This window comes from Amborella trichopoda, chromosome 11, assembly GCF_054954075.1.
Source record: "Amborella trichopoda isolate Santa Cruz 75 chromosome 11, AtrichopodaSantaCruz75HAP2 v2.0, whole genome shotgun sequence".
NCBI lineage: Eukaryota > Viridiplantae > Streptophyta > Magnoliopsida > Amborellales > Amborellaceae > Amborella > Amborella trichopoda.
Window position 1 is genome coordinate 45,120,914 of NC_142346.1, and position 19,708 is coordinate 45,140,621.

General features: G+C 34.7%; 2 protein-coding genes across 4 annotated transcripts; one reads left to right on the top strand and one right to left on the bottom strand.

Annotated features, from left to right (window-relative positions):
• Window positions 1–229: 229 nt before the first annotated feature.
• Window positions 230–11,525, top strand: LOC18448428 (amino acid permease 6). 2 transcript variants are annotated; one of them, XM_020676119.2, is made up of 7 exons: window positions 230–454; window positions 3,711–3,779; window positions 5,168–5,401; window positions 8,296–8,389; window positions 9,574–9,937; window positions 10,021–10,248; window positions 10,748–11,525. In XM_020676119.2, the coding sequence occupies exons 2-7, from the start codon at window positions 3,713–3,715 to the stop codon at window positions 11,177–11,179; spliced, it is 1,419 nt and encodes a 472-aa protein (XP_020531778.1). In that variant the 5' UTR covers window positions 230–454; window positions 3,711–3,712; the 3' UTR covers window positions 11,180–11,525. The 2 variants fall into 2 exon arrangements, with proteins under 2 accessions (XP_020531778.1, XP_088707013.1); XM_088850887.1 differs by lacking the exon at window positions 230–454 and adding an exon at window positions 2,756–2,818.
• LOC18448429 (amino acid permease 2) lies at window positions 10,704–16,575 on the bottom strand. 2 transcript variants are annotated; one of them, XM_088850889.1, is made up of 3 exons: window positions 16,120–16,575; window positions 14,484–14,705; window positions 10,704–11,285 (listed from the first exon to the last, which is right to left on the bottom strand). In XM_088850889.1, exons 1-3 carry the CDS (start codon window positions 16,390–16,392, stop codon window positions 11,214–11,216), a joined length of 567 nt encoding a protein of 188 aa, XP_088707015.1. In that variant the 5' UTR covers window positions 16,393–16,575; the 3' UTR covers window positions 10,704–11,213. The 2 variants fall into 2 exon arrangements, with proteins under 2 accessions (XP_088707015.1, XP_020531776.1); XM_020676117.2 differs by lacking the exon at window positions 10,704–11,285 and adding an exon at window positions 13,193–13,730 and having other exon boundaries at window positions 16,120–16,565.
• Window positions 16,576–19,708: the final 3,133 nt, after the last annotated feature.

The following is a 19,708-nucleotide window of genomic DNA, read 5'->3' on the forward strand; positions in this document are numbered from 1 at the left end:
ACCTCAAATAGTATAAGGTTGACACCTTATACAAACCTCACCCTTCGAAGAACTACAACCTATAAAATGTGGAGAGAGAGAGAGAGAGAGATTATTGACAAAACTAGTGGCAAATGCATGCACTTTATCATGGAAGCAGGTTTGTGTAATGGTCATTAAGTTTTGTCTAGTGGAGGTGGTCGAGAAGCTTCGTAGGCCTCTACACTTGCTTTTTATGAAGGAGACACATGTCTCAGGTTTGACCCCTTTCTCTCTCACTCTCCATACAAACTTGTTTCATTGACAAATTATGTAGATCTGGTCATCTATAAAAGCAAGCTTGGGGAGAGATTTGTGCATTATGAAACACACAAAAGGTGGAGAGCAGTTGTTGCTATACTCTTGTAACAAACTGTGTCGATTGTTTCCCTTCTGCAAGGCCACAAACCCTAGAGAAGTTTCTCTCTCATTTTAGGTACTTCCTCTCTCTCTCTCACACACACAAACACACATATAAAGCCTAGAGGAGTTTCTCATTTTGATACTCTCTCTCTCACACACACACAACCTGGAGGAGTTTCTCTCATTTTGGTGCTTTCTCTCTCACTCACTCACACACACAAAAAGACTAGAGGAGTTACATTGCATTAGGTAGCCAGACTAGTTTATGTCAAGCTAGCCGGCTATTATGTGCAAAGTTTTCCAAGAATTGAGAAAGGAGATGGGCTCGTGATGGTAGCGCTCCCACAACCTAGTTACCATGTAGTGGTTTTTATTTTCATTGACATAACTCCATTGACCACTTCAAACAAAAAACTAACTCTTGAAAAAATGGGCAGGGGCATATCTTTCCTACTGAATTACCCAAAAAAATATTTTCCAATAATTTACTCATGAAACAAATCTCAATACATTTCAAAATTTGATTTGCAAAAAAGAAATAAAAAATCTTTTAGAGAAAACATGTTCACAAAAAAGAAAAAATTTTATGACTTGTAATTTTCACCATACCATTCATTAACATTTTTACGCACGCTTCTTTGTTAAAGCTTTCTAAAGAAGTACATTGTTGTTTAATATAATGTTTAAAGTTTCATTATCATCTAAATCTTATCCCACCAATTTGAGGTTAGAATATAATCTTTAATGTTTAAACTCATTAAATTATCTTGTATTTAGACGACATACCATTTTTATTGGTTAGCATGTGTACCATGCTTCATGGGAGCACATTGTACACTTACTCCCTTGTGTGAAAAAGCTACTTGGGAGTTTTTCTCAAGTTTAGGATCGACCTAGGCATCACCAGATAATTATTTTCAAAAATAAAATTTTCAATTTGAGTTATTCAACACTTTAAGTCTCCAAAAAATTGGCTGCCACTATTCAATTTTGAGACTTTCTTTCTTTCAAGCACAACAGAGTATGATTTAAAAATTTCCCTCTTGAGCTTAGTCGCTAGTTTCAAAACGTAATATCTCTAAAATTTGGTACCAAACGCACTCCTAAGATAAGTTTTACACAAGAGTGTAAGTCGACAATATGCTCCTTCAGGCGCATAAAATCTTTTCACTTTCTCTTTTGACCTTTTGTTGCTTTTGCAAGGTATGTGTGCACATCCATTATGCTTCCAATTGTGGCAAAAAAAAAGAACCATATGTTGATTTTACAACTTTGGAGTTCTAACATTAGAAGACTTTTTCATCAATATAACTTTTATTATAAAATGAGGTAGAAACTTTCTGGCCGAAAGATTTCATGCTCTTAATACTATCTTTTTTTTTTTTTGGTAATTTATTGGGGGCTATTAGTGGGAATGAAAACTACAAGGTGGTGACTAGGGTGTATGGGTGGCTACCACAAGGTGGTAACACATTTCCCAATTTAAGAGTAGTCCCCGAATTTCAGGGATATAAGCTCTTCAACCTCTTAATTAAAATCAAGAAAAAATAAAATAAAATATTCCAAATTTCACTTTCTACGCAATCGAAAAAAATAATGTATCAAGATTAAGGAGATACTCTCCAATTTTTTTAGGGTGTGATTTAAGTGTTAAAAAACTCAAAATTAATTATTTTATTTTTAAAATAATTCTCTAATGATTCTTAGGTAGTTTCTAAAATTTTGGATCGAAAAAAAGTGAAAAGTATACAATGACACCATTTATCTTTTATACAAGGTAGTCACAATTAATCTTGACTTTTGGATATGAAATTAGATTGTTGCATTTATCTTTGAGCATCGAACTTTCCAATGCACCAAAGTTACAAGATTTCACATTGGATGATTGTAGTAATTGTGACTTTCTTTTATCAAAAGTAAATGATACAATGAAAAAATCTTTCCAAATGTATATAATATTCCTTCCAAATGTGTATAATATGCTCCCAGAAGCATAGCATATGAGCTAAACTTTTTGTTAGTGGCTTTCTTAGTATGATTGCTATTGGAGTTGACACCATTTGCCCATCACCATATCACTTTATGCCATGTGGGGTTGCTATCTTTCTTTTTTTGCCTTTTTTTTATTGACTAGAATAAAAAAGGAAGTCTTTCTCCTATTTCGGTTGCTATCTTTCTTTTTTTTTTCTTTTATTTATTGACAAGTATAAAAAAGGAAGTATTTCTCCTTTTTATTTTTCCTTTCATCAGAAAGTATTTATTCTTTGCTATAGAAGATAAATATGAGAAAGTACTTATTCTTTGCTATAGAAGATAAACATAAGAAAGTACTTATTCTTTGCTATAAAAGATAAATATGTAGTAAACCCAGTTGAGATTAAATGACATGAGCCAATTAGGACAACCATGGTGGTGGACAAGGGGGGTCATGCTCTAGGTTATTTGTTTTTTTTTTGTTTTTTCATCTTCAGTGTGTATTAAATTCTTTGGTATGCCAGGGCACATGCTGCTAAATTTTGATGTTCATTAGATTTTTTTAAAAAAAAAAAAATGAGCCGACCAACATATTAGTCAACCGTTATTCAATCTTGGGCTGTTGGAATTACATTGTTCCATGGGCTTACATAAATTTTTTTTATATACATGCTGTAGGGATCAAATGCGGAATTGAGTGACTAGAGGCATAAATTGAAAATCCGAGAAAAATTTTCTTAAATTTTGTGAGGAGAAATGACAAATTCCAGCAAATTTCACTTTTTTTTTTGGATGACGTAAGGAGTTTGTGACATTTATTTATAGGAAAGGGTGATAATCACATTGTATACAATCCCTTTTGATATTTGCTAGCTCTCCAAATCAAATCTGTTGATACTGGGGTTTCTCTTGAGCCTGTAATGGAGAAAAAGGATGCAATCGCAAGTATGTAATTAAAGTTTTCAGGCTTTAGTTTAATAGTAGACATATCAGTTTGGGCAAGGGAGGTTAACGGTTCAAGCTTTTGAACTTTGGTTCCACAAAACCCAAGCAAGCTAGTGTGTGTAAAAAAAATAAAAATAAAAATAAATAAAAAATAAAAAAATTCTTGATTAATGGTTTGAAGAATCCCGACAATGTTTTTTGTAGTGCACTAAATGCACACATAAAATCCAGCGTTGAAAATATGCATTGGTCGTATATTCCCACCTTTAGTACAATATCTATTTTAAATAAGTTTCAAGTTTTAAAATCCCTTAGATTTGCAAAGTCATGGCCATTTGTTATGGTCATATAACTTGAATAAATGAGTTTGTTTTGGATGGAGAAGAGTTCAAGATTGTGATTCTCTGTAGAGATGAAGGAAGATGAAGGAAGAAAGATGGAAGAGGGAGGGAACATGGATGATGGACGAGTGAGAAATGGTAAGATCTCTCTCTCTCTCTCTCTCTCTCTCTCTCTCTCTCTCTCTCTCTCTCTCATGCAGTCAGTAGTCTCTCTGTCTCTCTCATAAAAAGAAGGGAAAGATTTCTTCCCTTTCATATCCTACTTGTTCTGAATGTATGTATGCGAGAACTGAAAGTCATGAGTTAGCCTTTGTCTATTTGATTTTGATTGAACAACTGGGGCTACTTTATTTTTAGTTTTTTGTAAATTGTCTTGAAACAAAATTTGGGGTATGCTCACTTCTTATAAGGATGAATCTATACAAACTAATAAAATAAAAATAATTTTATTAAACGATGACCAAAATACTGATACAACTTTTAGGTCTGTTTTGGGTATTTTATTTTATCATAAACATTTTTTATTTTTTTTACGTGCACCATACTAAGGAATGGAAACATATGAAATACAATGTCAGGGTTATTTATAAAAAATAAATAAACATAAAACAATATTGGCATAACATTTTGTGACATTTTAACTGAAGCTATGCAACTGTCTTATATGGGAGGGGAGAGTTTATACAATTTGAAAAATTACACAATGAGACCATATACTTTTGGTATAAAGTGGACGCAAGTAATCTTGACTATTGGATGTGAAATTAGATTGTTGCATTTATTTCATTATCTAAGCTCAAACTTCAAAAAAAAATTTCTTGAACTTTGTAACAAACCCAAGCTATCGAATTTCACATGGGATATTTGTAAGTAAATGGGATATTTGTAAGTAAGTGATTGTGACTGTTGTATCAAAGGTTTAATCGTCTCATTGTATACGGGCTCATATAATTTTCCTATAGCATGTGGCATGTAAGAAGCTTTAAGACAATGCATTCCCTTTATCTTGCATATTATAAGGCTAGTGTTTGCTTTGTCATGAACTCAATTCTCTCAATCTCTCTCAAAACTGATTATAGGACACTAGCTAAATTGTGAAATAAGAATGTCTCATAATAAATTGTATGTCTTCTCTCTCTCACACTATTATAATTTCATAGTAATTTTCATCTCTCTATCTCAATATCTCTGCCATACTTTAAGACAATGCATTCCCTTTATCTTGCATATTATAAGGCTAGTGCTTGCTTTGTCATGAGCTCTATTCTCTCTATCTCTCTCAAAACTGGTTATAGGACACTAGCTAAATTGTGAAATAAGAATGTATCATAATAAATTTTGTCTTCTCTCTCTCACACAATTATAATTTCATAGTAATTTTCATCTCTCTATCTCAATATCTCTGTCATAGTTCTCTTTCTGCTATAGTTTCATAATATTTTGTTTTTCTCTTTCATTCTCTATGTCTACAATAGTTGGATGGCAATTTTTTTCGTAAATCTCTCTCTCTTATGATTCTGATGCAGGGACAGTTTGGACTGCAACTGCCCATATAATTACAGCAGTGATAGGATCTGGGGTGTTGGGATTGGGGTGGAGTGTTTCTCAGTTGGGTTGGATTTTGGGGCCTTTTTGTCTCCTTGGCTTTGGCTATGTCACCTACTACACAGCAACTCTTCAAGCTGATTGCTATAGATACCCCAATCCACTCACTGGAAAGAGAAACTACACCTACAGAGATGCAGTGAGAGTATTTCTTGGTAAGCATCCCCACTTACCCCTCCTCTCCTCCTTTTCACCTTTAATCTCATTGAATTATCATAAGTTCTATCATCTTATCTTCATTATCCATCTGTCATTGTCACTTCTTCTTATATCATGGTGATACAGAAGAAAATTATGGGAATAATTGCATACCAAACATGTTGATAACAATGGGTGGCACCCACCATAAGCCTTGGGTCCTTGATTGTTCTAGAATACAACATACTAATGGCGAATTTAGAATTTACAAATGAAAAAAAGTTGGAAAAATTACATACATATCCGGTATACTTTGTGTTATTACGGATGTACCAAATAGTTTCCGTTATTAGTTGTATGTCTGTTTTTTACCATTTATAACGCAATTTTTTTTAAAAAAACGATTTTACCCTTTTTCGGATGTTGAACATCCGAAAATAAGCCGAAAGTGTTAACGTTCACATTCTCATTTTCGGGTGTTGAACATCCGAATTGAAGGGTTTTTCGGATGTTCAACATCCGAAAATGGCCTGAAAGTTAAACATTCACATTCCCATTTTTCACATTTCGGATGTTCCCATTTTATAGAGACCTTCTAGAAAGTCTTATTTTCGAATATTGAACATCTGAAAATGTGATATTTTCGGATGTCCAACATCCGAAACCATTTTCGGATATTAAACATCTGAAAATGTCATAGTTTTGGATGTTCAACACCCGAAAATGGGAATATGAACTTTCGGTCTATTTCTGAATGTTCAACGTCTGAAAACGTAAAAAAGGGTATGTATATAATTTTTGGATGTTCAACATCTGAAAATGGGTATATATGAAATTTTCAGATGTTCAACATCCAAAAAAGGGTAAAGTTGTTATTTTTAAAAAATTGCGTTATAAAAAGTAGAAAAACGGACAAACATATAATAACATAAACTATTTGATACATTCGTAATAACACAAAATATAACAAATATGTATGTAATTTTCCCAAAAAAGTTCATGTAGAGTTGCAACCTTAAAATGTAGAATTAAGAATGCACCTCAAAAATCCATGGAAAAGGTTATTTTAATGTTGAAAAACCTTCTAATTGATCATCTCGACATCGAGTTGTATGAATATGAAAAGAAAAAGATTCTTAGTCCCAAAAATAGTGCATCTGGCAACATATTATCCAAACCGTTCATTTTTAAGATTTTCATATGTTTATAGATCTACTTGATTTTAGCTATATTTTTAGTTTAAAAGTTTATAATTGGAAATAAAAATAGATTTTTAGATAATCCTAATAAATTTTTACACCAAAATTATATGTTATGATAAAATTTCGCAGTACACCTTAAATAGATTGTTTAAGGTATATGTGAACCCCACTTCTTGGCCATTCGATATGAATTGAATGGTTATGATTGTTCATACCACAATGTCATGCCAAAAACTGTTTTATTTTTTATTTTTTTATACAAAACAATTTTGCATGAAATTTTGTGCATCCCATCATAAATTAGGGCAAACCTGAAAAAAATAAAAAATAATATATTTTATGTAAAAATAAGTGACCAAAATACCCCTACAAATTTTTGGAGATATTCTGATAAATTTTCACATTGGAAATATTTTTTTATTATTTTTGTCATATGTGTCCCTATCAGATCTTTGCTTACCCCAAATTTTGCTTCAAAATTATTTGTAAACTAAAAATAAAAAATAAAAAACTCTAAGCTATCAAATTAAAATTTGACGATTAAGCGCTAGCTTGTGACATTGTGACTCAAACCATCTCAGCCATGTACTCAGATCTAACGGCTTATACCAAAGTCACATATACCATATATATGGGCGGGGTCACATAGAAAGGCCTCCCTCTTTAGAACCTACACCATTTACTAATCTAAGACTTTTGACTATAAAATACCTTAATAAATATAAAAATTACTTTATTGTTAGGAAATTTTGAAATATAGGATTTGCGTAAATTTAGTACAGAGCCAAATTACAAAAGCTAATGCTAAACTAGATGGTGATAATAGATAGTGATGAGTATATTTACCAATAAATATATATATATATATATATATATATATATATAGGAAATTTTGAAATATAGGATTTGTGTAAATTTAGGAAAGAGCCAAATTACAAAAGCTAATGCTAAACTAGATAGTGATAATAGATTGTGACGAGTATATTTACCGATATATATATATATATATATATATAAAAGTTGGTTTTTTATAATGCGTAATGATCTTATAGAATTTTCCCCCACCCATGCGTGTAAGGTCTCAAATGATCATTATTAAAGTTGGCACAGATCTCTATAAAAATTATCACATCGGTGGGAGACTTGACTTTTCTATAGATCCGTGTCAAATTTAATGGTGATCCTTTGAAATCCTACACATACGGGTGGGGAAGGTCCTACAAGATTATTTCTCTTTTATAAATTATCTAATTATTAATTAAGTGTATGTCTTGGAACATTTTAATACAAATACCTTTTGCCTTAACGAAAGTTTCAACTGCACCCCTACAAAGTTGATAAAAGTAACAATGTCTCTTTATAATTACATGTCATGAATTGGGTTGAACCTCAACTAGCATGGTTACAGACCGGGCTTGACCCAGTCAAATCTCACTCAAATAGATCTGGACCCGATCCGTTCCATCCCCTGGGGCATAGCACTGTTTTGCGTAACCTAGTTAGAGTTTTCTTTTCTTTTCTTCTTCTTTCCTTTTCTTTTTTTTTTTTTTTTTTTTTTTTTTTTTTAACGTATTTTAGCATTAAGCATCGAATTAAAGACGCAAGGTTACTAAATGTCAGTTGCTAACCGCTCAATCCTAAGCCCAACTCTTAATCTCATTTCGGTAACATACATATTGCACATATATCTAAATTCCATAGTTTTGCAGGGCCGAGAAATGTATTTATGTGTGGAATGGTGCAATATGCAATTCTTTGGGGTTCAATGGTGTCATACACCATCGTGGCTGCTTCAAGCATGGTGTAAGTATTTTGTCTTCCGACCATTTACCTCTCTTTGTTGTTGCATTTGTCGGTGTTGTGATAAGTTTGGTCCCAGCAATAGGGCTGTTAACTCAGTCTAAGTTCGAACTTGAACCGACCCGAACCAGGGTCGGGTCTAAGTCAGTTGGACCTAGACCGGACTCATGGGTGGGGTCGAGTTGAGTCTAGGTCAAGACATAAAAATACAAAAAATAATATATTATATGCCAAAGGACATACTACTCTAGCTGGAGTAGAATGTTCATTTACTCTCTTAGATAAAACCTACTTGGAATTAATTTTAGGACCTCAAGTTTTGGGATGTACCCTCTTAAACATATAAATTAACCTCAATTAAAAAGAAATTTCTAATTGTAACCTTTATACAAATGAAAAAATAATTTCTCGAGATAGAATAGAGACCATCCAATTTTTAGATGGTGAGATCTAAGTGTCATACAGCTCAAACTTCAAATATTTCTTTTATAATAATTATCTAATCATTCTTAAGTGGTTCCCAAAATTTCTTATTGACAAAAACCTCCCGTTTTCTAACCATAGGAGTAGAAGTAAACTATACTCCTGAAGGAGCATAGTATACGTGAAAATATTATTTATAATTTGTAATAACATGTAAATATATCGGACCCAGACTTGAACCTGACCTAACCTGCATTTGTCGAGGTTGGACCTGACAATGACCTGGCCCAGCACGGCTCCAAGTCAAATGAACCAGGACCCAACCAGCAGAATCCATTTCATGGGTTTAGACCCGTAAGGGAGGCAAAGGGTCGAGTTAGGTCAGGGTCCTGCTGGACATGGATCCGTATTCGCTGGATCCAAACCCAAACGGCGGACTCAATCCAAAAAATTAAAAAATATCAATGTACATAACTATATTTAAATGTATGTCATATATTGGGACCCGAAAAATATTCTCGGACCTGGACCCGAATAGTGTTCGGGTTGTTCGGGTCCAAGATTTGGACCTAGACCCTAACCGCCAGGTCCAAGCTTTGGGCCCATACCCGGACCCCGACCGGGTCTACCTCTCATGTCCTGGGCCGGGTCTGGGTCCATTGCCACCCTTGACCGAGATCCAGCAAGTCAACTCGCCTTTTGACAGCCCTACCTAGTCGTAGAATTCTTTAGTTGATAACTCTCTCTCTCTTTCTCAAATGCAGTGCCATGAAGAAATCAAATTGCTTCCATAAGAGCGGGCACAACAGCAAATGTGGGACTTCAGGGATTATGTATATGTTTATCTATGGTTTATTTCAAGTGATATTGTCCCAATTACCAAATTTGGAGAAGGTATCAACGATATCAGTGGTGGCAACAATCACCTCCTTTGTGTATTCAGGAATAGGACTAGCTCTATGCATAGCAAAGTTTGTGTGTCAAGGGGAGATCAAAGGAAGCTTAAGAGGGAACTCCATTGGTGACACTGCTTCTTCCTCCATTTCAAGCAACATGTGGAATGCCTTCCAAGCTCTAGGAAGCATTGCTTTTGCTTATGCTTTTGCCCATGTTCTCATAGAGATACAGGTACTACTTTATTATCTCTCTCTACTAACTATGAATTTATAGTAACTTCACTTTAACCTGAACATATGCTTCACCATTTCCAGGACACTTTGAGGCCACATCAACCGGAGAATAAAACTATGAAGAGAGCAGCAGTTTATGGGATGGCATCCACTGCGATATTCTATGTCTCACTGGGTTCTGCAGCCTATGCCGCGTTCGGAAGTCACACTCCTGGAAACATCCTAACTGGTTTCGGATTCTATGAACCCTTTTGGCTGGTGGACATCGGGAACCTTTGCATTGCCATTCATCTCACAGGAGCTTACCAGGTATTATGCAACCTCATGTCCCTGCCATCCTAGTAGAAGCCTTCTTGCTCAAAATTAAGAGCCCAACCATCATTTGCACTTCCTGTGTTAAATGGAATTTTTTGTTTTTTTGGGGTAAGTCAGCGGGGGGAGAAGGCCCCTACCCATTTTTCATTAACTAAAAATAGAGAAGATACAAATCATAGTGTTACAGTCATATCATAGGGCAATTGAACCAAATCATAAGTTACGACAAAGAAATGAAATCCGGCAGTCTAACATGCCAAACTATAGCAGCACAGAGAGCTATCCCCTTCTTAGCAAGTTTATTTCCTACCAGTGAGCTACCCCAGAAAAAAAAAGATTATAAAGAGAGATTTGGAGAAGAGAGTGTGTGTCTGCGTTGCTTGCTTGTAATAGAGTATTTGCATGAAAATGTGTCATGTATATGCGTTTCCGTGCACATGTTTTGCAGATAATGAAAATTTTGATCTTATCATTTATTTGTTTCACTGTGTAGGTGTACGGGCAACCCATCTTTGCCGCAATTGAGGACATGATATACTCGACCTGGCCAACAAACTGCTTTGTCCATCTGCAATTGACAGTCAAATTACCATTTTCGAACTTGGGTGGCGTAAGCTTGTCCCCCCTGTCTCTCCTCGTGCGCACAACCGTAGTTGTGGTAACAACGTTAGTGGCCATGCTTGTGCCGTTCTTCAACTCAGTTGCTGGTCTCATTGGGGCTATAGCATTTTGGCCTCTCACTGTATACTTCCCTGTGAACATGTACATAGCACAGGCTAGGCTAAAGAGGGGTACCATGAAATGGGTCCTCTTACAATGCCTCCTAGCTGCTTCTTTTGTGGTCTCTCTTTTAGCTGCTATCGGTTCGGTGGCTGATATCATCAAGAGCCTCAAGCATTCGAAGCCCTTCAAAGCTGTGTATTAACCAGTACGCGAGTTTGGCTTGGTTCATTAACGTGTCAATGGTTGGAGCACTTCGCCCCAAGCTCGAATCCTACGGCCGAACTAATCAATGAAGGAAACGAGAAGTACTAATTCACCATAACAAATGCACAAAATACATCGAGAGGACAAGTGGCTCATTAGGAACGATTGAGATTGATTGCTGATTCTGTTTGCATGTGTGGTGAAATAGAGGCTTTCTTTTAAATTTTCCTTATATGGGTTCATAAAGAGATCTTAATGATCTTAATGTCATCTTAAGTAAATAACATATTATCTGGAGTTTTTCTCAGTAAATTTAATGTAATATACTTTCATGAGTTTGTCTGCAGCCTTGTGTAATTAGCAAAAGAGATTTTCTTCATAATAAGAACTCTATCAAAGATAATTTGGGACCGGTAACTCTATGAATATAAACATGAATTCGCTGATGATCATGCGTCCTAGTTCCATGCCTATGAAGAAGACTGAAAGAAGTCAACATGTATAGAAATTGTAGAATAAGAGAATTTCATAAACTCAAAGGAATATAAAAACCAATAACCTTTATTGGGCATGTTTACAAAAAAGGGGCTTCAGAAAATATTGTGTAACTCATATGTGATGAATCCACATGAGCAGTAAACCTATTCCTCACGTGGCAATCAAATGCTTTGGAATGTGGGAAAATTGCATTTTTCTTGTTAAAGGCCTGTGAGTTATGTGGTGCTCAATCTTTTATTTAACAGCATAAGAAACTCCCTGATGTTCCTTGTGCACGTTTATTCATTTGGTGCAGCAGTTTTGCCAAAATGGAAAGTGAGGGATCTCTACATCTTTCACTACAATGATAAAAAATGCAAATTAGAAATGGTCAAACAAGCATAAGAAATGAAATTGGAGGATTTGGTCATCTAAAAGAATGTTATGACTTGTATCATGGACTTGCATATCCATAGTTTCGGCACGTCTCATTCCAAGACACTAAAGGCATGGGATACTTTAAAAATTTAGATACTTCTTAACGATGTTTCTAGTGAGTGCTCACTTTTAAAATGCATGTAATTCACTAAAGAAAAACCACCCCATCTCTATTTATTTGATGTATGGGAATGTCACATCAAAGAGACCAACTCGGAGGTTCATGTTTCTTACACTGGTATAGTAGAATACTGAGACATGTATCCTTGTCTTCATTAGACACAGATATACCTTGTGGCCCATATTTGTTAGTTATAGCCAGGGATTTGTCCACCCATTATTTAATGGGATGGTATACTATGAGACAGTTTATTCTTAGTATATGAAGATCGCAATCACTCCTGACCATCAGAGGAGGAATTCAACAGCCTGTGTGTGTCACTCATGAAAGTTTCTTTTGGGCTTTCAGCTTAGACATGACACATCGTCAAACACTCTTCTTACATCTAACTACTTAATGTGTTTGCAATCTCGTTATGCCAAAAATAAACGGTCTTATCATATTACTTTCTCCTATCTCATTTTGTATTGGCAGTCCTAAATGTCACAACTTCCTTGTCATTTATAAATATTTCCATGGGCTACTTCCTTGCAAGCATGTTCATTGTACACTACCACTATCTACTAGGCCTTTCCAACCAAGAAAAAAAACAGAAAAAATATTTTATTTTCGTCAAGCATTCGCTTGATGCAAATGCTTGAAAATGGAGCAAGTGAACACTAATTTATTAGATAATACCCAGGCACACCAGTATTTTGATCCAAAGAAAAGCAGAACAAAAGGACAAGCCGATATTGCGTTCACAGATTACAGCAACTTTCTTTTAACTCATATAACTTGTTGGAATCATGGAATTTATTAAATTATTTTGAGCATAGTCCCCCCAACAAAAGAAGTTACTGAACAATCATCCGTTATTCCATAAGTTCGAATTCTTACCATGCGCAAATCAGAGCTTTAATACATTGTTAATACATACTTAAGGCTAATGAAAATGCAAGCTTCTGATTGATAAAATGGGCATGGGCTAACCACTTGAAGAAAATACCCCAACATTTATGCAGCCATAAAGAACAATACAAAAAAGAAAAACAACTAATCTTCATACTTCTCATACTTTCTGATTTCCCCCATGACTTTACTTAATATGCCATCTTAAAAGGGGTCACATGCTTAAGACTATCGAAAATACCAGCTACTGAACCAATAATAGCCATTAGACTAACCATGAAACAAATGACATTCAGACTTCGTAACAAAATCCATTTTCGTGTGCCCTGCTTTACCCTCATTTGGGAAATGTACATAGTTGTTGGGAAATAGACTGTTAATGGCCAAAAGGCCAATGCTCCAAGGAGGCCCATGATAGCATTAAAGAAGGGAAGAATCAAGGCGATTAGAGTGATTATGATGACAAGTAGTGATTGAACTTTGAGCTTTGAGAGGGTGAATCTGAAAGCGAATGAGGACAACAGAGGAAATTTGAGAATGTAGGTGGCAATCAAATAGCAGTTTGTCGACCATTTCGAAGAAATATACTTCTCACAACCTGAAAAATTGGTTGCAAAACCACCTGTAACAACAGTGCATTATTATGAGTGAAGAGAGACTGAGTTTGTGCTTGGAGAAAGAGGCTATATTACCTGGAGACTAAAACAGTTGTCCATTTCGGACCCCTTTTTATGTTGTGCGACACTGTACCCTCAAATTTAGAAACATAGAGAAATGTCCATAAAATTTTGCATAATTAAAAAGAAAAAAAATACAAATTAAAGTACATGAAGGCATAGATCACACTTAGATCACACTCATAATGAATTCTACACCTTACAAGGTATGACTAAATACAAATTCTAAATACATTTGCTTCGAGGATGGGCAGCATATTTCTTGGTAAGATGTTTGATGAATGCGTTCAAATTCATACTATCCCATCTGAAGAAAAAATAAATGGATATTTCGGCTCAATACATTCAGCTATATTCAAGTATCAGGGTACCAACTTGGACACTTGAGGATCCAAGTCCCCCAATTTGACTGTTGTGAGTCCCATGTCGGACTGAGGAAATGTAATAGGAACAATCAACTTTCTTATGAACGTCCAAGAGATTCATGTGATCACAGAGTTTTTGGCCCAGAAATCCCCAAGAACTCGATCATGGCAGGCTTAGGAAAGTCCTAAGCCTGATAAGTAATTTTTCAAACCCGGATTAATATCGTCATGCTAGAATATACAAGACTACTTACTAGTATCATTTTGGGATATGTAGGAGGAGTATGAGTACTCTTATTGTTCTTTCTGAGAGAGTGAGAGAGCACTACTTACTTGGCAGGCACCCACAAGGTGGATGACAATGAACAAGTTGGCAATGTCAATGAGCAAAAAGGATTCATAAAATCCAGTGAGCAAGTTGCCTGGTGCATGATTTCCAAAAGCAGCATAGCCCACAAAACCGACTGACATATAAAATATGGTTGTCACAGCGATCCCGTACAGTGTCGCCCTTTTCATAGTCTTATTTTCTGGTGGAGGAGATCTTAAAGTGTCCTAAAAACACAAATTATAAACGCACATAAACATCCTAAAGTCCTTTCCTCTCTTTCAAATATAATAAATGGAAGATATGTTATAATTCACAAAAGAAAGAAGATGTGTTGATTCTTATAACTTCATACAAAATCAACTAACTTCTAGAAAATGTTTCACAGTTCTGTAAATATTAAAGAAAAATTATGAATTCAATGAACAAATTGCCTTTCATCTTGATAAAATTGCTCAATGAATCCAAAATGAATGCACAAGAACACCAAATGTGTGCAAAGTGCATGGGAATTATTGGAGCTTACCATGATGAGGAGCTCATAGGTGCAAAGGCCACCTCAAGCACTGACACACACATCATTGATGTGAGCATGCTCTGTCCTTTATACATAAGAAATGAGAAGAAACTCATTTACAAGTACTAACTCGTTGATGGGTGACTAAGCCCAACAGTTTTCAGCTTTAAAAGTGAAATACATATAAGTGACAGTGGTAAAAAACTTGCCGTCCTAACCTAGAATCGCTTGAGTCGGCTTGGGATAGAAAAAATGACCATTCCCAACCCGAAACTCCACCATTACCAAACGTCTCCCCAAAATTTTCAGAATCTTTCGATAATCTTAGTGAAAATTTTCAGATGGACCAGATAATTTATTATAAAATCCATTATTTTTAGGATTTGAAAATATTTTTTTTTTCTTTATATCTATATGTTCGCGGTCGAGATGATGAAAGGTTTTTCAAATTCATAACACTCTTTTTTACAGGATTTTGGGGTGCACCTTACTTAATGTGAACTTTTCCAACCTAGTTATCTATCACAAGAAATGGTTCAGTTAAACATGGTTATGTATCAGTGATTTAAAAATCGAATCGGTGACAAAGATCGGGCAACGCAAAAACCGATTTGGATCGATGAATCGGTAGTCTAGATTACCTTTTTATTGTGCGGATATAATATTGAACCAGTAAAAAAATACATGCAAAAAGAATGGACCGACCAAATATCTGTCCAAATCGGTGAATCGACATCTTTACAACATCAAAATGAAATTTTTACTGCAGCAAAAGGTCATTTTTTACCGTAGTAAATCGCTGGTTCTCTTCTAGACCCAGAAAATTTCGTATATATTGACAGGATGAGCACTGGATGAGTGATTCACGGGTCGAACAGGGTGATTTTGTGCCGATATGAGCAATTTTTAAATCACTATCATGTATGATATCATATGGTTCAATGCAAACACATTTTACTACTAGAGAAAGTGAGAGATTGATATCAAACGGTCATTTTAAAGAGAGAGAGGGGGAATGGATGATCATGATTCATATAACCTACTGAGACAAGACTTGGATAATGATAATGATCACGATGATGAGGGAATGTTAAATATATAGAAAAGGAGGAAGAAAACAGTACCTGTATTTCTAAGAGAACTCCAGCAAATGTGTAAGCAAAAGCAATGTTGCCAAGGGCTTGAAAGGCATTCCATGTCCTTGTGACTGGAGAGTTGTGAACGCCACTTAAACTACCCCTAAGTTCTCCATGGGATATAATTTTGGCAATACCAAGACCCAACCCAATGCAATGCATGAATAAGTGAAGGACATTATTGAGGCCAAAACTGAAAGCCATGTAATTTGGGAACTGAGATAATATCATTTCAATCGCCCCAAATATTATAGTGTACATATTTCCTGACACCCTACATCTTGAATTATGTCCTTTTTCATGGAAGCAATTCTATTTCCTTATTGCCCTGTATTTATCAAAAAAACCATAAAAACATATAAGAGAGAGTGTGTGTGTGCACTTTTTCAAGTGGTGTCTTAACATCCCAATTGGCTGGTTGAACCGGAAACCGGGCCACCAGTTATACACTTTGGTGATCCGGATAAGTGGATATTAGGTAAAATAAAAATAAAATTTAAAAATTACGAATAAAAGGGGTGAAAATCAGACGGTGCCAAGTGGTAGACGTGGATCACCACTGATCAAACTCGATCCAAATCAGGGGATTCCGATACCGACTGCTTTTAAATGCATGTACAATTAAATGTTTTAAAACCATTGGATTTTAAGAACATGGCTTTTAAAACGAGTGTGGTTTACATAACGATATGATACGTGAACCTTAAACAATCAGAGTAAGGTGTGCATCTCCAAGCAGTGACGAAAGATGCAGTTCCTATGCCGAAAGGCCCTTTGAATGTTTGAAAATCTAATGTCACACGAGTTATAGAATTTAAAATTTCAAAAATAGTCTACAGATCTATAAACACTTGAAAATCATAAAAACCGATAACTTAGATAATGTGATGCATTATTTTCATGAGTTAAAATTATTAGTTTTTAATCAATAGTATAAGATTGACATATTATATAAATTTTTTCCATACAACACACCACCACAGACGAAACAATTCAAACTTTTGGTGAAGAAAGAGAGTGGGAGTCTATATAAACCCAAATCAAAATCCAATTTTTTTGCCCTTAAAAATAGGGATTATATAACTATACATGGAGACAGGTCACAATTGCTTGTAACCATCTGATGTGAAATATTATAGTTTGGGTGTGTCACAAAGTTCGAAAAAATTTCTTTGAACTTTGACCTTAGTCAATGACATAAATGCAGCCACTAAATTTTACATCCAATGGCCAATATTACTGTCACCACCTTGTACCACAAGTAAATTGTCTCATTATATCTAGCAGTTGTGTAAAGATCTCGAATAACCAAAAAAAAATTACAAACTAGATTATTTTTAAGCTTTAAATATTGCTCCTTTTCTTTTGTTTAGATGCATGTGATCGTTGAAGTGGAAATAATTAATTTGCAAATTTCAAAAATTCAAATTTCATTGCGATTTATGGCCCGTCTGTATAAAACCTTGTAGAGGTTTAGATTAGATGAGTCTACTTTCTTTTCTTTTTTTTCTTTTTTTGTCCTTTTTTTTTTTTTTAATGTTTAGATGAAAGAAAAAGTTTATCTAAGGATCTACCTTATAATGTAGAACTACAGATGCCGCTCAAAAATCTATCGAAAAAAATAGTTTTAATGTTGAAAAACCCTTTGATTGATCATCTAGACATCGAGATGTATGACTGTAAAAAATAAAAAGATTTTAAGTCTAAAAAAATAGTGCATTTTATAACATATTATCTACTTGATTCTTAACCATTTTTTAAATTTAAAATTTTACAATTAGATATAAAAATAGATTTTGAGATAATCCTAAGAACGTTTTACATCAAAATTGTATACTATGATAAAATTTGAAAGTGCACCTTACCTCTACACCTACGGATGCATCTGTAAGCATAATGCACCTTAGATGAACATACTTCTTTTGTCATATTTACCATCAATCCTTCAGGTAAATGATTATCTGTTCCCAATGGGAGCATATACTGTATTTCCTACCTTGGGTAAAACTCCATCTTGGAAAATTTAAAGACCCTAAAGTTTGGAGATTAGCTTCTCAGCCTAGTGACCAACTTCGAAAATAAGAAAAACTAAAAGAAAGAGAGTAAAATGACTTCCAAACGTACTCGATATGTACCAAGATCTAACTGACCCTCGGCCGGGTTAAGAATTCAAGATCCAAATATTTTCTATTAAAATCCACCTCTGATGAATTTAAAGTAGATCCCCAAATTTTTTTAAAAAAAAAAAAAAAAAAAAAAAAGGAAAAAAAAAAAAATATGATAATTAACTCTTGCATGTGTAGAGCGTACTCCTGCAGGAGCACACTAAGCATACTCCTGTAGGAGCACACTAAGCATGCTCCTGCAAGAGAACAAATACTGAGCGATACCACATATCATCATTTTTCTTGAGCCTGCGAAATAAAATTGTGAATCAAGAGAACAAATACTACAATTCAGCGGACTAAGCATAGAGAAATATGGACACGTATACTATGCTCCCTCGGGAGCATGCTTTATTTCTACTCCCTCGGTCAAAAGATCTACTTGGGAGGATTTCTTTAATATGAGATTTTGAGAACCATTTAAGAATTTTTAGATGATTATTTTCCAAAAACAGAAATGAAATTAGAGTTTTCTAACCGTTAGATCTCACTACCGAAAAATTGGATGGTCTCTCTTCAATCTCGAAACATTATTTTTGTCAAGGGCAGAGAGGGTACAATTAGAAAATCATTTTTATTGGAATTAATCCATGGGTTGAAGATGTCACATCCCCAAATTTTAGATTCCTAAAATTAATTCTAGGTGAGGTTTTTTCCGATGGAGTAAATGTGCACTCTACTCCTTAAGGAGTAAAATATCTTTAGGTGAGAAATATAGTGTATTGGTTCAACACTGTCTATTTAAACAATGGACGATGATAAGGAGGGAATTGGATGACCTATGAAGAAAGTCTATAATAAATTAATAGGCTATGGTAATTCTACTTCATTGGGCTCAAATTTTTTAGGGTGTAGGGCCCACCATTACTTCGATGTCATCTTCCTACTTTTCCAGTGGTATGCTCCATTTCCAGTGGTATGCTTCTTTCATAGGTCGCTATATTATTGTTTATTATAGTGTAATTATTTAATAGTTCATCGGATTAAACTATGAGACCATTTACTTTTGTTACAAAAACATCATAATTGCTATTAATTATTAGATGTCAAATTGAATGCCTTGATGTGTGTCACAAGGTTCGAGAAATATTTTTATGAATCGAGTCTAGTCAATGACACACTCACAACCACTCAATTTGAAATTTGACGGATAAAAGTGATTGTGATCTCCCTGTATCAGAAGTAAATCGTCTCTGTATTTATATTTTTTTGTACTATAATTTTGACAAAACCATTCCTAACATAGCCCTAGAAAGCGGGGGGGATTTATATAAAAAATACAGTTTTTTGGGTAACTCAGTGGGTATGATAAGCCCCTACTCATTTTTGAAATAGTCAAGTTTTAAATCTATCAGTGATAATGGAGGTCAATACTTATATAAAAAAAACTTGTGTGTAAGAGAGAGACCTAA

Coding starts and splice junctions, on each gene's coding strand:
- LOC18448428 (XM_088850887.1), top strand. CDS start 2,788: ATGGTGGTGGACAAGGGGGGTCATGCTCTAG. Junction 2,819..3,710: donor CAAGGGGGGTCATGCTCTAG/GTTATTTGTTTT, acceptor GATTCTCTGTAG/AGATGAAGGAAGATGAAGGA. Junction 5,402..8,295: donor TGCAGTGAGAGTATTTCTTG/GTAAGCATCCCC, acceptor ATAGTTTTGCAG/GGCCGAGAAATGTATTTATG.
- LOC18448429 (XM_088850889.1), bottom strand. CDS start 16,392: ATGTACACTATAATATTTGGGGCGATTGAAATGATATTATCTCAGTTC. Junction 14,706..16,119: donor GAGTTCTCTTAGAAATACAG/GTACTGTTTTCT, acceptor TTGTGTTTTTAG/GACACTTTAAGATCTCCTCC. Junction 11,286..14,483: donor ACCTTGTGGGTGCCTGCCAA/GTAAGTAGTGCT, acceptor ATGGTGAATTAG/TACTTCTCGTTTCCTTCATT.